This window comes from Trachurus trachurus (genome assembly GCF_905171665.1).
Source record: "Trachurus trachurus genome assembly, chromosome: 1".
NCBI lineage: Eukaryota > Metazoa > Chordata > Actinopteri > Carangiformes > Carangidae > Trachurus > Trachurus trachurus.
This window is the reverse complement of record NC_139891.1, coordinates 30,066,179-30,082,610: the sequence shown is the minus strand read 5'-3', so window position 1 is coordinate 30,082,610 and position 16,432 is coordinate 30,066,179. Positions and strand designations below refer to the sequence as shown.

At 45.2% G+C, this 16,432-nt stretch overlaps 1 protein-coding gene across 1 annotated transcript; it reads right to left on the bottom strand.

Moving 5' to 3' along the window:
• Positions 1-395: 395 nt before the first annotated feature.
• nptxrb (neuronal pentraxin receptor b) lies at positions 396-10,243 on the bottom strand (the record flags this gene model as incomplete). The annotated part of the gene is made up of 5 exons (XM_083969294.1): positions 396-1,012; positions 3,982-4,161; positions 5,351-5,592; positions 6,837-7,290; positions 9,458-10,243. The coding sequence occupies 5 exons, from the start codon at positions 10,241-10,243 to the stop codon at positions 767-769; spliced, it is 1,908 nt and encodes a 635-aa protein (XP_083825420.1). The 3' UTR covers positions 396-766.
• Positions 10,244-16,432: the final 6,189 nt, after the last annotated feature.

The following is a 16,432-nucleotide window of genomic DNA, read 5'->3' as shown; positions in this document are numbered from 1 at the left end:
AGGGGCAGACTGGCACAGAGCGACATTAGCAGAGATACATTACACAATATACATTTATAAGACCACTGATTTACCCAAAAAACATGGTATGCAATATACTGTAGAAAAACTCAGGAGTACACGGACGTCACTCAACAGGATCATATACAGTTAAAAATGAAGAAAACTCATTTTGTTTCCCCATTGAGTGTTGAAATCAGTGTTAGCATGGATAGCGTCTCATAAATCAATGTTAGCATCAAAACACAACCAGCCGGACACAAGAGAAAGAAAGACAGAACTTTTTGTGTCACTTTGTTGTAAAAATTAAGAAACCCTTAGATATGGCATCGATAAAGGTTCATTCATAACTTCATTCAAACCCATCTGAACCGTCTGCCTGAATAACCGTGAAAAGTTAACGGGCCCAACAGATTATTACCCACAGGAGAGGGTGGGTGCAGCACACTCAACCAAGAGCCAATCAGTCAATCTATTACGGAGAGCTTCCATAATAGTCCCGTTAAACCACCCATGCAGCCTTCACTAAGGTGAATCTGTGACTAAACTCGCTGTATCTCACTGTAGAAGTAAACACATGAGCGTGGACACCAACACAAAAATCAAAACGGATACACCACTCTTAACGACTTAACAGCGCCACCTTCCAGTCCACCAGAGAAGCTCCGGCCCCCCCGATACAAACAAATATACTCCAATATGATACGCCTGAATGGACCTCTCAAACACGACCACCCATTGGTCGACTTCTCCCGGTCAAACACTTTCACTGTTTGGGGCCAGAGGGGTTGGATCTCTGGGCGGCGTGGCAGGGGTCCAGGGACTCTTTGGTGGCGCCGCCATAGACGTCTACGTCGTGGTCGGTCCAGGGGGCGATGTTGCCGAGCGCAGAGGAGCTGCACTCGGCAAGAGCGGCCACCTCCGCAGGCTTCAGCACCCGATCCCACAGGTTGAACTGGGAGAGCTCCCCAACTAGGGCCTGGGAGGCGTCAAACCGCCCCCCCAGTGTATCCTGAGGTAGGAAGAGATGGAAAAACACAAAAGGTCGGGTGTTAGAAAGCTAGAAAGAAAAGTCAAGACACTAGGACTGTCCTGAATACCAATTTTTAAAGCTTGTGAGAATTACCACATTCATATATTTCATTCGGCATCATCTTTTCAAACACTGGTCAAACTTCGAGGCGTTCAGGTCAACGCCACAAGAGACCGAGGTTTGATCTCAGTAAAACCACAGTTGCTGTCCAAACACCACAGTGCAAAAGACTGGATAAAATCGTTGATATCATCAGTCTCCTTACTTTTTGAGAGTCTGTTTTAACTTATTCATGGAGGTTGAAGCAGGTGGTTTATTGATGTTTAAACTAAAGTCCTGTTCCCACTGCAGGAACTTTGGGGTACTTTTACAGGGCCGGGGCCATTGACGCGTGTCTCCAAATCAGCAACTGCCCCCGAAGGACAATCTCCTCCTCTCTTTTACGGGGGCTAAACGAGTCCCTGCCTCGGGGTACCTCCCCAGAAATCTCCTGGGTGGGGCTTGGAGTTTAGTCAGTGCTGATTGGGCATACTTAAAGGGGTTGGTTGCCAAGAGAAAGCAAAATTTAAAACCAGCATTTTAAAACCAAGCATCTACGCTGCCGGAAAACAATAACAACAAGAGTGACAGACGACTACACAATTGCGCGACAATCGCAATTGTTGCATAATGACTACCTCTTCTCAAGAGTCCGATGGTCCTACATAAGACACAGCGGCCTAGAGGGCTTGGTGGGAAGATGTTCCTGTAGGAGTTCCGCTTCCTAAATTCTACCAGTATCTTCTTCAGTGGAAACTGGGCTTAACTTATCGACTTTGGTTTTCTAAACCCAATGAAAATGTACAAATGTGTTTTGACTGTGCAAATTCTCATTTGTCCAGGTCAAAGATACCTCTAGGCAACTGAATCAAGTCAACTGGACTTAGTTTTTGTCATTGAATATGTTTCGCCCCTTATACAAGTGGCTTCATTATGAATGAATGAAGTGATGAAGCCACTTGGATAAGGGACGAGACGTCTTCAAAGACAAAGACTAAGTCCAGTTGATCTGATTCAGTTGCCTAGAGAAGTGTTTTGAGTTTATGTGTTTGTGTTCTCGTACAACACCAGGTACAATCAGCAGGATAGACATCCCTTTGGACCTTATCATGATGCTAGCAGTGTTGAGCATACACTACAGTATATCACATCTGTGGTGGGAATATAGTATCTAAAGACCTTGTAGGTAGGTATATAAGGGAATACCTTTGGTCCACAGTTTGATTTATTCATCAGTGTTGCATGTCAGCCTTGTACTCTGCCCTCAATTACTATGCGTAACATGCTCCAGTACTACATTAACTGATATAACGTCTAGTCCCCAGGAAACTGTTGTCATTACTACTGTGGTTGTCTTTCCTGATTAGATGAAAATGTAGATACATATTTATCCACAAAACAAAAATGTTGTGCTTTGATGATTTCCCCCTAAATAAGTTTAAAAAAAAATGTTTATCCTTCCAGCAGAACACCCTTGTGAGGGGATGTCCTGGGATTTTCCCCATAAAATCTGGTCAACACATTGGCCCAGCAGCAAATTCATCATTTATCCTCAACACAGATTAATAAATCACTCCCCTCCCTCTCCCTCTCTCTCTCTCTCTCTCTCTCTCTCTCTCTCTCTCTCTCTCTCTCTCTCTCTCCCTGTCTCTCTCTCTAAAAAATGTCCATTAAATCAAGTCTTGTTGCATCATTGCAGCATCTTGCAGAATTGGACTCAGCCCTCTGCTTTTCATCCTTTATGCAAGGACGACGAGCTTTGAGTTGTTCTTTTGACACCGGGGGGAGGAGGAGGATAATGTCAGATTTCATAATGGTTATGTAACGTGGGCGACTCACTAATGAAGAAGAGAGGGGGCCCAGTGTGATGGTGAAAAAACACCACGAGGCTCCAGTCTGTTCATGTGTGAAAGGCTCCTGGTGCTTCCCCCTTAGATTAGCGCTTTATACTCCCCGCCATGTAGCCGTCTGTCCATCCATCCATCCATCCATCCATCCATCCATCCATCCATCCATCCATCCATCCATCTATCCATGCATCCATCAGTCCATCAGTCCATCCATCCTTCTATCAGATTGTTCATCCATTCATCTATCTTGTAATTTACCTGACCCAGTGTCCATCCATCCATTACTCACCCCTCCATTCATTGGTTTTCTAATCCATCCGCCTATACTGTACATTTGTCCATCTAAACTTCCTTCAGTTTGTTCAACAATTTCTAGGATGGATGGATGGATGGATGGATGGACAGTTGAATTAACTGTTTTTCCGTCTGTCCATCCATTGATCTCCATTCATGTCTTCTTCAATCCCTTCATCCTCAATCCATCCATCCATCCACCCATCCACTGAATTGTCTCTGAACTGTATCTATCCATTCAAACATCCATCTGTTCATCCAGTCATCCATCCATTATCCAAACTTTCATTCGTTTGTTCATCCATTCATCCATTCCATGTTTCTTCTGATCATTCACCCTTTTATAAGTTTACTTGTCCATCCAACTTCTTTCTTCAATGTCCATCCATCCTTCAGTCATTTTGTTTATCCATCTATCCATTTGATTACTTGACCATCCATTCATTCTTGCATCAGTTTCCACCTTTCAATATCTTAATCTTTTCAATCCATCTCCCATCCGTTCATCCGTCTACCAACCAATCATCCCATTCACCCTCTCATCTGTCCAGTCTCCATACTTTCATCTGTTTATTCATCCACTCATCCACCTAGACATGCATAAATCCTATAATCTCTCCATTCATCCATCTGCAGTACTGTGCTCATCTTCTCATTAGATTATCCATCCATCCATCCATCCATCCATCCATCCATCCATCCATCCATCCATCCATCCATCCATCCATCCATCCATCCATCCATCCATCCATCCATCCATCCCACCTGTTCCTGTCCCAGTATGAGGACCCCTCCTGGTTTGATGGGATGCCAGGCAGCCAGTCCTTCTCCCCTGCCCTTCATCTTCCCCCCCTGGTAGGCCTTCCACACTCCGTCCCTCAGGGTCCAGCTGACACAGATGTGCTGCCACTCGTCCTGCGGTAGGGACAGAGGCAGCTGCGCCACCTACAGGTCAGAGAGCACAGTGCACATGGTCACAACTTCATTTAGGTCCAGAGTGAGTCATTTTAAGTTCACTGAGCCACAAGGATATTGGACAAGTGTGGATAGTGATCAGGACAGTCTGTGGACAGTCTGGTGGTTTATGTCAGCAGAACTACGCCCAGTGGACCGACCCAAACTCCCCTCCACCACAGCAACAAACCTGCTTTCCTCTCTGCACTGGGAACCAGAGGTAAAAAGACTACACCATAAAACGCCAAGCATTAATGTGGAGCATAAAACAACATCTGCAGAAAGATTACCTCTGTGCTGCGTCTCCTCATGTTTGCATCACAAATAGCAAAAAATAACCAAAGACATGGCTCGATGTTGGACTGCGAGGCTTTGGGGAAAAGGATTATATCCAAAAGGCACTTTCCCATTTGTCACTGTGTTTATTCTGGGGCAAATAACTGCCCTAAATATTTAGTTTCTTTGTAGTTTTGAAAAATTAATGTTTCGTTCAAGAGCCCCACGTGCTTCACTTCTACTTTTGCCATGGCAGGTGGGATAAATGTTCTTGTTTTAAGCCAGTGATGCATTCAATGTGAGGTAAAGCTTAGCAGGTGGGGGATCGACACAGGGAACACACCTCAGGCTGTAGTGCATCCAAACAACAAACCTAAAATAAGCCCTTCACTTTGTATACCCACTGAAACAACAGTTGGATGTTGTGACGGTGTGTGTTTACGGTAGCACTCAGGTAACGTGGCACGAAAAGTCTGTCTGCGACAAGTAGGGTCGTGTTTTTATTGCTCTTTTGAGTCAATGAATCACAACAAACTGGCTCCCATCGTTCCGCAGAACAACATAATAAGCTCATAATGATTTCCATGGCACGCTGTTTTGCTTGACTAATTATAAGGAAGCCTGCAGGGTACAAAATGTTCAACTCTTTTCTTACCAGAAGCCATTCGTTTCCATGCATAATATACAACGTCGCAGCTACTTTTTTCCCCCTCGTCCTACAAATGTTTGAATTTATCTTTTAAGCACTTCAGGTACAATCCCAATTCCTGGGTTTTGCCGATTTATTGTTATTCTCTATGTGTTACATGTCATTGTTGTGTATTTCTATTGTTTTTTGCTCCTGGCTGCACCAATAAAGATAATAAAGATATCTTGAACTTGAACTTGAACTCCTCTCATGTACCTTATCGTTGATGAGCAGCTCCACCGGGTTGTGGACTCCCTGTAGCAGCACCAGCTCGTTCGGCTGCCCCGGCACCGAGTAAGAGAAGGGGGTCCCGATCCCGCCTTCTTTGGCCTTCAACCATACGCAGGCGGTGAAGGCGTACATCTCGGTGATCTCTTTCCTCACCAGGCCGTACATGTAGTTGGTCCGCATGGGGAAGGAGAGGACGAAGCCATCGGGGAACGACGGCTCTGTCAGCGCTTTGGAGACACAGATGGAGGAGATGAAACAGAAACAGTCAGAGAGGAGTGAAGACGAGCAGAGAGAGAACAGGGAGGGATGGGTGATGTTTTTATGGCAGATTTATACATGGTATATTTCTCATCTAATTCGTCCCTGTCGGGGTTTGTGCACAAAGAGCAGACACAGCACCAGGCATCAGCTCAAGTGAAGTGTTATGGGTGATGATGATCGTCCTCCAGGTGCATGTAGAGGCAGTCGGAGAGGTTGAGAGAATAACAGAGAGAATAAAGCAGAAGTGTTGTTTTTATTTCCTTTAACCGTCCTCTTTACACCTCATGAACTCTCAATCTCTCCCCGACTGATTCTGCTTCTGTTTTGTTTGGTTTTTTTCCAACCTCGACTGTCTCCGGTTTCGCAAACAACCACTGAAACTCTTAAAAAAACGTCACATTTCTGCTGACGATACGAACTAATGTAAACTCCTAAAATCATGAAGATTTATAGTTTGCAAGTGAACGCAGCAAAGGTCCTGTGGTAATTTTTATCTCCATTAAAGGGATAGTTCAACATTTAAAGGAACGTTACGAGACAGAGTTGTTTTAGAGACTGCTTGCTGAAAAACTGCCCCCGACAGGAACGCATCAGCGGTTTTGCATGAATTTACCTCTCGCAACGTTCTGTTATTATCTCATAGCGTGGTGAATGTGCAGGTCACAACTTGTCCACCAGAGCGTTTTGGAGTTGTTGGATTGTGTGTTTGATGAGTTTGATGAGGGAAACCAAGAAATCCCATTAGCCTCCGTAGCGTAACTCTGAGCAGCTCGCAGTTCTGCTCCGCCGTTCTAAAAATAGCTTGCACCGACAATTAAAGGTAACAAACCTACTGCTATGACTATAGGGATTATGGCAATGGGCCAATTTGCCAAAATGTTGAACTATCCCTTTAAACTTCTGTTTTTTGCTGTGTCATTTCTATTTATTATGTTTTTTACCCCCCTGGCCTTATCTGACATTTCACAACCTTTAGACCTCATTAATCAGTTTGTTTTAATCTACAGCCGATTCTGCTGCTGTGATGAAGCAGTTTGCCCACCGTGCTCATTAAAGTTTTATGTCAGCCTCCTCCTCCTCCTCCTCTTCCTCTTGCAACAGCGCTCTCATGGACGTCAGCCTGGGTGATGCTGTTGTTTACCTCCCTGTGTTTTTATCTACACACCCTTTCCCCCCTTCCCCTTCCCATTCCCCGTCAGTTCAGACTCACTGTGCTCCAGCTCGGTCACGCGGTGGTTGACGGTGTCGATGCCCTGATTGATCTTCTCGTGTTGGCCCTGCGTTTCTTTCCTCATGGCCTGACGCTCCTTCTCCAGCATCTTTATCTTCCTCTCCAGCTCCCCCTCCAGGTCCTCCACCCTCCAGGTGCCCTTTCCACGCCCGGGGGAACCCTTGGCGGGAGGTTTGGGGGCAGGAGAAGCCGGGGAGGCAGGACGCCGGCCCCCCGGGGGAGCCGCTGCTGCAGGTGGGGAGGAACCGCTGCTGGTGGGCGGAGCAGCAGCTTTTCCAGTGTTACCAGCTCCACCAGTACTGCTACTACTGCTACTACTGCTGCTCCCACTGCTCCCACTACTACTGCTACTACTACTACTGCTGCTGCTGCTGCTGCTTCCTGTGCTCACGGACGAGTCTGTGATGTTCAAGGCCGCAGGTCCGATCTCAGCCTGCAGGGAATAAAAGAAAAGTAGATGTTTAAATGAAAATAATGAAGAGATATATTTCAATAATAGTAGTTGAATGGATGACCTTCATATCCAGAACACATGCATGTGTAATTCACCTTGTAATATGGTTTATAGCTGTAGACGAAGTAGTAGCTCAACACAGTTTTGTAGTAGTCGTATTAATAGATTCAGGTTATCATTTGCAAATGTTTTTTTAGCTTATCGGTTATTTTTGGGAAGATTTTCACACTCACAACACGACGCTGAGCCCCTCTGCAGCCTAAAATGTGGAGCATGAGCTTCACTTTTATTCTTTTGGATGTATACTTTCATCATTTTGATTTCCCGATATTTTTCTGTATCGATTCATCCAATGATTTTGTGTTACATCTGTGAAGTTTCATATGATTCTGAATCTTGAAAAATCTCCCATTTCCCATGAGTGATTGCATTTAAAAAAAATGTAAGGTTTGTTTTCTCTTTTAACGTCATTAGAAGCTCTGAGATTCCCTTTAATAATTTCTGCCTTTCTGAAGGTCTCAAGATCAAAACATATTGGCTTTTCGGAGAAATCCTCAACGCTGCTGCGCTCGAACACTGCTGCAGATCTTTCTATGGCTCAAAATAAAATGACTCATACACAGTCTTATTAGACAGATTGCTTCCGTTATTGGACGACCAGTATTAATGATTATATCGATCGCTTTGTGCAATTAGTATGTCTGTTTGGACAAATTGCGATTGCCCTGATTGACTACAGATGGGCGGAGCTGGGAGTCAAGATAATCTTTGAATTGTGAACATCTGGTCCAGATGCTGCGGGCGAGAGTCGTGCGTTATTGGGTCACGGGTTTAAGGCTATTGATTTTAATTTAACAGGAGAAAAATGGAGGTTTCACTGTATAACAGATGATTTTTTTTTTTACAATTCATAAGAGTTGTATTAATTGTAATAAAGTGAGATGAAGCCGAGGGAAGAGGAATAATGTCATGAAGCAGCAGCACAGCCAGAGGTGTTGTATTGATGATGATAGTAGAAGCCCGGCAGCGGTAGTATTAGTATTCATAGCAGAAGATGGGGGAAAAAGGAAGAAGAAAGAGAGAAAGAGAGTGAGAAAGAGAGAGAGAGAAGCTGTTGTTGGTGTGGATGAGACGCTGCGAGGGCGATATATAATATCAAGAGAGTTGCTGAGGTAAGACTGGATCTGGACATCCTGGACATAAATCCACACTGACGGAGACAACCTTGTAACCGGCCGCGCTTGAAGAGGCCTGGCAGTGATGCAGCACTGTCCGCATGTGTGTGTGTTGATATAAGCCTCTCTGTGTCTCAATCTCAGCACACACACACACACAGGCTGAGAACCTGACTCCCCCTCCTCCTCCTCCTCCACCACCACCACCTCCACCCTCTTCCTGTCCAGCCAGCCTCATCTTTTATTTATTTCTCTATCCTGCTGTTGGATGCAGAGGGTATAGAGAGGAAGGAGGGGAGAGGCGGCTGACACAGGGGAGAGGAGGTGGGGGAGTTGGGGGGCAGAGGAGGAGGAGGAGGAGGTGTAGCAGAGGGGAGGAAGAGGAGGAGGAGGAGGAGGAAGAAGAGGAGGCCAGCAGGTGGAAAAGATTTCCCCTGGGTCCACAGAGGGGAGTGTGTGTGTGAGGAGCATCAGTGTCATGAGTGACTTGTCAGAGGTGAAGATAAAAGAGGGAGAGGAGGTTATAGAGGAGGAGGAGGAGGGGGGGGGGTGTTAGAGGGAGATCAGGGCACGTTACAGGATGATGAACATTAGACACCAGCAGCAGCAGCAGCAGCAGCAGCAAACAAACAAACCCTCCGACTGCTGCTGCTGTGGCTGTAAAAGGCTTTTCGTTTCATTTAGGGTGAATAATAAGAAATGACTCGGATTCCCACTTAGAGCAGAGAGATGATGATGAGTGAATGAACTGAGGGGCATCAGGCTGTTTAATGGAGCTGACACTGACACTGAGGCTGTAATTCATCATGTTGGTGTCGGTCCAAACCTCCTGCTGTCAAACAAAACTCCACCAGGAGGAAAAACAGCGAGAACAACGACAACAGGTTTTTTTGGCCAAAACTTTGTGCAGCTTTGTGCTCACTGTCTGTCCACCACCACCACTAATACCATCAACACCAACATCCACCTACCTCCAGTTTCTCTATGCGGTCCTTCAGGTCCATGATGGCCCGGGCCAGCTCCTCCACAGCCCGCGCCGTCTGCAGCTGCTGCGCCGCGGCGGAGGAGCTGACCTGGTCGTCCCCGGCCATGACGCGGCGGTTCCCGCTCCAGACGCCGATGCTGCGCTCCGGCACGCTGCGCTCGTCCTCCAGGCCGCTCTCGCACTCGCTCAGCTTCCCCGTCAGCTCCCGGATCGTCATCTGGTCCATGAGGATCTGGTCGTTCTGCTGCAGGACCATCTGCCGGAGCTCCTCCGCGGTGGTCCGGAGGTAAGTCCAGTCCTCGTCGCCACCGCCGCCGCCGCCGGTTCCGTAGAGCGGCTCGTCCGCCTGCTGCTGCTGCTGCTGCTGCTGCTTCCTCTCCTCCTTCTCCCTCCGCTGCCTCAGCTCTTTGCTCTTACACTCTCCGACCGGCACCGGCGTGCAGATCAGCCGGCTGAAGCTGAACTGTTTCGCGGTCCCTCCTCCTCCTCCTCCTCCTCCTCCGGTCTCCTCTCCTCCACCGCCGAGGTTGAGCTCGTTCAGCGTGGGCACCTCCAGCCCGATGCCCCCCAGCCCGTTGTTCCCGCCGTCGTAGGACTCTGCTCCGTGCAGCGCGCCCAGCTCCAGCGGCTGCAGCAGCGACTCCGGCGACATGGTGCTGTTGTCGCCCAGAGGAGCGGCGCGTTTCCGGGGATAAACGCTGGCGATGATGCAGATGACCGCGCCGAGGAAGGCCAGAGAGCCCGCTCCCACCAGCACCACCACGAACTTCATTGTTGCCTGAGGAGGAGACGGAGGAGAAGCGATGCAGAAAGAAGATTAGTATAGCTGGACTCGGTCTCCGATCCTGCAGCAGCAACACAACACAACACAACACAACACAACCACACAACCGCCTCCTATAGAAGTCGGTTAACACACAGCTGCTCTCCTTATATATAGCCTGATAATAATAAAATTAAAAACCAGCGTCTATACCTGGAGCAGATGTTTTCCAAAGGTGCCGTCGTTTTCCCTCTCACCGCCCTCTGCTGCGCGTATAGTATCTATCTGTCGCTGGCTCCGCGCTGTCTGGACCAGAGATGCTCTTCTCTTCCTCTCTCCGTCTCCGTGTTGCTAAGCTGCTCTCTCCTCCGTGCGTTACCATGGGGACCGCGCGAGAGGAGGAGCGAGGCTGCTGTAGGCATGCGTCAGTCAGAGCAGCAGAGGCAGAGAGGCAGAGAGGCGGAGAGGCGAGCCTCCAGCAGCAGCGTGAGCAACGAGACGGTGATGGATCAGTGTGTGTGTGTGTGTGTGTGTGTGTGTGTGTGTGTGTGTGTGTGTGTGTGTGTGTGTGAAGGTCATCGAAAAAGTAAAGAAGTTTCTACGTGGTTTTAGTGACTTGAATCACCAACACACTGGTGTTTGTCTCATCCTTGATCACGGTGTTTCTGTCCAACATTATGACCTTTGACCATTTGGATATAAAAAGAGCTCCACTTCACTACTCCCTTTATCCTAATTAAAGCAGAAGTAAGCGATCCGGTCGTTTTGGCTAACTTCCTGTCAGCCGATGGAGTTAGCAGTCCCCGCCCTCGTCCCTACGTCACCACATTCACGAGCATCCCTTGGCTGCACACACAGAGAGGACCGCCCCTTTATGCCGTTCTCTCTCCTCATTGGATAAAGGTTGTAGGATACAAGAGAAAGTTTTCTCCTTGACTGACAGACCCGTGTTTCAGACCAAACACTCTATAAGTGATTGCTGTCAGAAGATATAACTATTTAAGACTTATATTAACGCAAACATTCTGCTTACTTCTGCTTTAACATTTTGTCTTCTTTGTGTCATATTTACCACATCATATTTATTCACAAGTTATGTCCAAAAAACATTTTGCTTTTGTTTTGTTTTTACCTCTAACCAATAATGTGAGGTCACAGTGATGATAAACTTTGAAGTTTGATCACCAAAATCCAAGATCAGTTCATCTTTTGTACGGTTCATTCTCATGATACAGTGAACATTAAACTTTATTTATAACTAAGTGCTTCACAAAAACAGTGGAATTATAAAATGTCTTGGTACACATGAGAATAAAGCACCACCACAAAATGAACAAATAATACACAACAACATATCAAACGTTCATGAGCCTGCCCTGAGTATACTAAATGCCAAGTATGATTGTATTTTTTATTTATTCTTATTCTATTTTATCTTATTTTATTCTTTTCTTATTCTGCTTTTATTGTGGTAATAATATTTTTATTATGTAATCTCACTTTGTGTTGATTTCTCTTTTTCAGGAGTTTGTAACAAAGAAAAAGTAATTCTGAATCTGAATCTGAAACTTTGATGTTGCGTCGCATAGCTCACTTGGTGGAGCAGTCCTCGCTTCAGCCGGCCCCAGGTTCGATTCCCCCAGCGGCCCTTTGCTGCACGTCATTCCCCCTCTCTGTCTCTCCAACGGTCCCATCAATTAAAGCTTCCCAGCAAACATTTCCTCGACCTGGGTCGAGATGGAGACGTCCAATCTACGTCGCGTCACGTCGTGACCTTAATTCGACAGTTTTTCAACATGATAAAATAACATCTGAGTAAATATGACATACATAATGAGTCATTTTAGATCGGATTAATTGGTTAAATACTGCCAGCAAACATTTTCTCAATCCGCGTCCAGATGACGACATCCATCAGACGTTGCGTCACGACGTGACTTTATTTAGACTTTTTTTCGACATGATAACATTAGGGGGGATACGATCTCACATAACACATATTTAACTAAAAAAAACACTGCCAAGAATGATTTCCTCTATCTACTGCTGTCTAGTGCTGTGTGGAGATGAAGACATCCAGTCAACGTCCAGTCATGTCAGGACGTAGATTCCACCTCTGATTAACGTTGGGCAGGCGGGTTGATATGACGTCTATCTGAGGGGTGAGATGACCGGCGGATGACGACGTCATTTCAACGGCGTTTAGACGGCATCGGTTTACGTTGTTAAAAACTATTCAAAATGATGGAAATATGTTTGTGAATGGGAGAAAACAATGTAGTACCATCAAGTGTATTGGCGGGGTGGGCTTAAATGTTTGTTATTCTAGCATCCATCAAGGAACTATTTTCCTCGCGTAGTGAACGCACCTGGTTTCAGCTGCGGTGCGGCGGCGGCGGCAGAAGAAGTTTTGAGACGGCGAGGAGAGGTCACAGACGCGTGTGAAAGGTGAGCTTCGAAAAATAGTGTAATTTAAAATGAAAATGTGCTTGGTAAGACATTATACGTTCATGAGTTACATGTTAAAGATCTGATTTTGTTGCTGCATCGTGTAATGTTACAGATATCTGCTGCATGTTATTCGTAACCGAGCGGCGGCTAACAGTAAGCTAGCAGGCGAAATAGCAAGGCCTACCCTGATACATCGAGTGTAGCATCGATGTTACACCGAGTATATGTTCACAAAATGTACATTTTAAATTCAAATTCATACCAAGGAAACAGAGTAACCTCTTAGAAAAAGAAAAGTTTGCTGCTGTGAAAACTGTATCACTGCATTATTTTTTATCATAAGCAACATGCATGGCTATGACCTAACAGTATGACAAACATTTTAAGGTCATGACACACTAACGTTACTGAGCTTGATGATGTCATATTTAGCTATCTCTACCTGAAACAGGACTATATTTTTGTGTCTCTCCCTCTCCCATAGGCCTGTATTGATAACTATCTTTTCAATATCTCACTTTACAGGTGTATTGCTGTGATAAGAGACGCATACCAGGTAAGATACACACACTAAGGGTGATGGGGGCTTGAATGATTGTGAAGATTTTACCATCATTGCTCTTGTTATACACAGGGCCTAGTATGCCTATCTATATCCCCACAGCAGCACAGAAACTTAAAATGGGGGTGGGCGGCTCTTAGAGTATTTAAAGGGATAGTTCACCCAAAATTCAAATTTCACTCATTATCTACGTGCTCGTCTGTAATGTCTCTCTTGTATTGAAGCCCCGACATGAGAAATTTTTCCGCATGTCAGTACAAATCATGTGAGAATTCCATTGACAGAGGAAGAGCAGTGTACCAAGACACTGGGAGCTTCTGCTTAAAATATAGACTTATTTCACTTTTTAAGGAACAATTTCTCATGTTGGGGCTTCAATACAAGAGGGACATTACAGACCAGCAGTATGGAGGTATTTGGATGTTTTTTGGTGTGTCTTTTTGGACCAAGAAACCTGGTCCCCATTGACAACATTATATGGACAAGTTATATAAGTTATTTAATATGGCATTTTTCAGACATCAAATGATGCAACTAATGTTTTAATTTTGGAAAAGTTCAGATTAATATCGATAAAATTACCCAGAAGTTCCTTCAGTGGAAATGCACCTTATGTTGTAAATCTCAGGGCAGGGCTATGGGCTGGCGTTGCTAACAGGAGCAGTGCATTGAGTCTTCTACTGCAATTAAAGTACTTAGGGGCTATTTGGAGATCATACAACCCCACTTAAAAAATGCTCCTATCCCTTTTAATGAAATACCTTTTAATGTTCTTTTTTGCTCTGGATGTAAACTTCCAGGCAACCACGCAAACGGGGAAAATATGACTTGTGGTGCTTCAGTGTGTTGTGTTCAAAGGGGATAATTACTCATCATTCGCACTGTTTTAGAATTATGGTACAAACTCTTTCTCTGTATCTGGATGCAATTCCTGTCATTTATTGCAGTTTGAATAATATACCTATTAATAATTTAAAAAAGAAAGACGTGCCAGATCTATGAATCGAACAGGAATAGGAATCTCCGTGCTTCATGTGCCTTAAATTACATTGATTGTTCTCACAGTATTGTAACCATATTGTTGCTGCTTTAAACAGCCCGATGGCTTCTAACTACTTGAGTGAGTGGAGAAGACGAAGGTCGAGAGCAGATGCTGAAGCTGAAGACAGTGACGCTGAAGATGCTTCTGCACAGGAGCATGAGTCTGATGAAATACAGGAAGCAACCACCTCACAGCAGGGAGAGCAGTCCTTGGTAGAACAAGTGTTGACAGATGATACCTCAGAACTGCATGGTACTTATTCAGATGAGCAAATGGACACAAGCAGTCATGTCGATTCTGACGAAGAGCTAACCCTAGATTTTGAGCATGACATTGTTGATTCAACTTCATCTGATGAACACGTGGCCGAGGCAGACACTTCTGACAATGAGACAGGAACTCTAGCTGGAGATTTGGCTCAATGGGCAACGACCAGCAATCAAACTCTAAGTGCTGTTAATGGTTTGTTGAGTGTTCTTAGAAGACACGGCCATCGTCTTCCAAAAGATGCACGAACTCTTCTCCAAACTCCAAAAGACATTCAGTGCCAGCTGAAGTGCAATGGTCAATATGCCTATTATGGTCTGGAGTCGGGCATTCTTGACTTTCTAACAAAAAATCTAGCCTTCACAGGAGATGTTGAATTGTCATTCAACATTGATGGTGTTCCAGTTTTTAAGTCAACCAAGAAGCATTTTTGGCCCATCTTAGCCACATGTGCTAATGGTGATCCATTCATTGTGGCGCTGTATTATGGAACAGGCAAACCTGAGCCATTATCAGAATTCATTGAAGATTTTATTACGGATTTAGCTGGTTTGCTGGAAAGAGGAGTTGAGTATCAGGGCAAAGTTTACAAAGTGAGCATCAGGGCATTTATCTGTGATGCACCCGCAAGAGCTTTTCTTAAGTGCACCAAAGGCCACAATGCCAGCCAAGGCTGTGAGCGATGTGAGGCAACATCACTACGCATTAACAGTAGGATGGTTTACACAGCCACAGATGTCGCTCCCAGCAGAACTGATGAAATGTTCAGCCAGTTCAAGTATATTAATCATCAGAAGATGCCATCTCCTCTCCTTAATTTGGGCATTAGGTGCATTGAGCAGTTTCCTCTAGATTACATGCACCTGGTGTGCCTTGGTGTTGTCAAACGCATCCTGGTGTTTCTCATTCGTGGACCGTCTAACTGCAAATTACACCGGAGACGGCAGGAGGAGTTGTCAGAAAGGCTGGTTAGCCTGAAGGGAGCGATGCCAGGTGAATTTGTAAGGCAACCCCGGTCTCTGGATGAGATTGGTCGTTGGAAGGCCACAGAATTCCGTCAGTTTCTCTTGTACACAGGGCCAGTAGTCTTGAGCAGTGTCTTACCACAACCACTGTATAGTCATTTCTTAACATTAACAGTCAGTATGTCCATTCTGTTGGAAAAAGATACAGAGAAGAGAAATGCATATCTGGATTATGCAAAGGATCTCATGGATCATTTCGTTGATACAAGCACTGCCTTGTATGGAGAGATCTTCCCCACGTACAACGTACATTCATTAAAGCACCTTCATGAGGATGTCAAATTCTTCAAATGCTCTTTAGATCAGCTGTCATGCTTCCCATTTGAGAATTATCTGCAAGTCATTAAAAAAATGGTTAGAAGCAGCCGCAATCCTGTAGTTCAAGTCACCAAACGGCTTGCTGAGAAGGCCCAGACACAGAAATTACGAAAGCAGCGCCTGCAAACATCCACTGTCATCTCTTCAAAACCACAAGACAGATGCTTTCTGCTACAAAACGAGGACTTTGCCTTTGTGCAAGAAAAAAGAGGTGATGGAACACTCGTTGTTGACATTGTGAGCCAAGATGACACCACCGATCTATTCAAGGATCCTTGCAGTTCCAAACTATTAAACATTGCGTATGTGGACAATTTTGAAAGATCCAAACGCCAACTGTTGAAAATAGAGAATCTGCAAAGGAAAGCGGTTTGCCTACCCCATCAAAATGGTTTTGCTATCTTCCCTGTTCTTCATGATGTGGAGAAATAGCCTTGGATTGTGTGGTATGTTAAATCGTGCAGCATATTTCATTAATTTGATGTGCATTCCTTACCCTTGCATGTATTTTTGTGTTTAAATTAGTGCTGTCA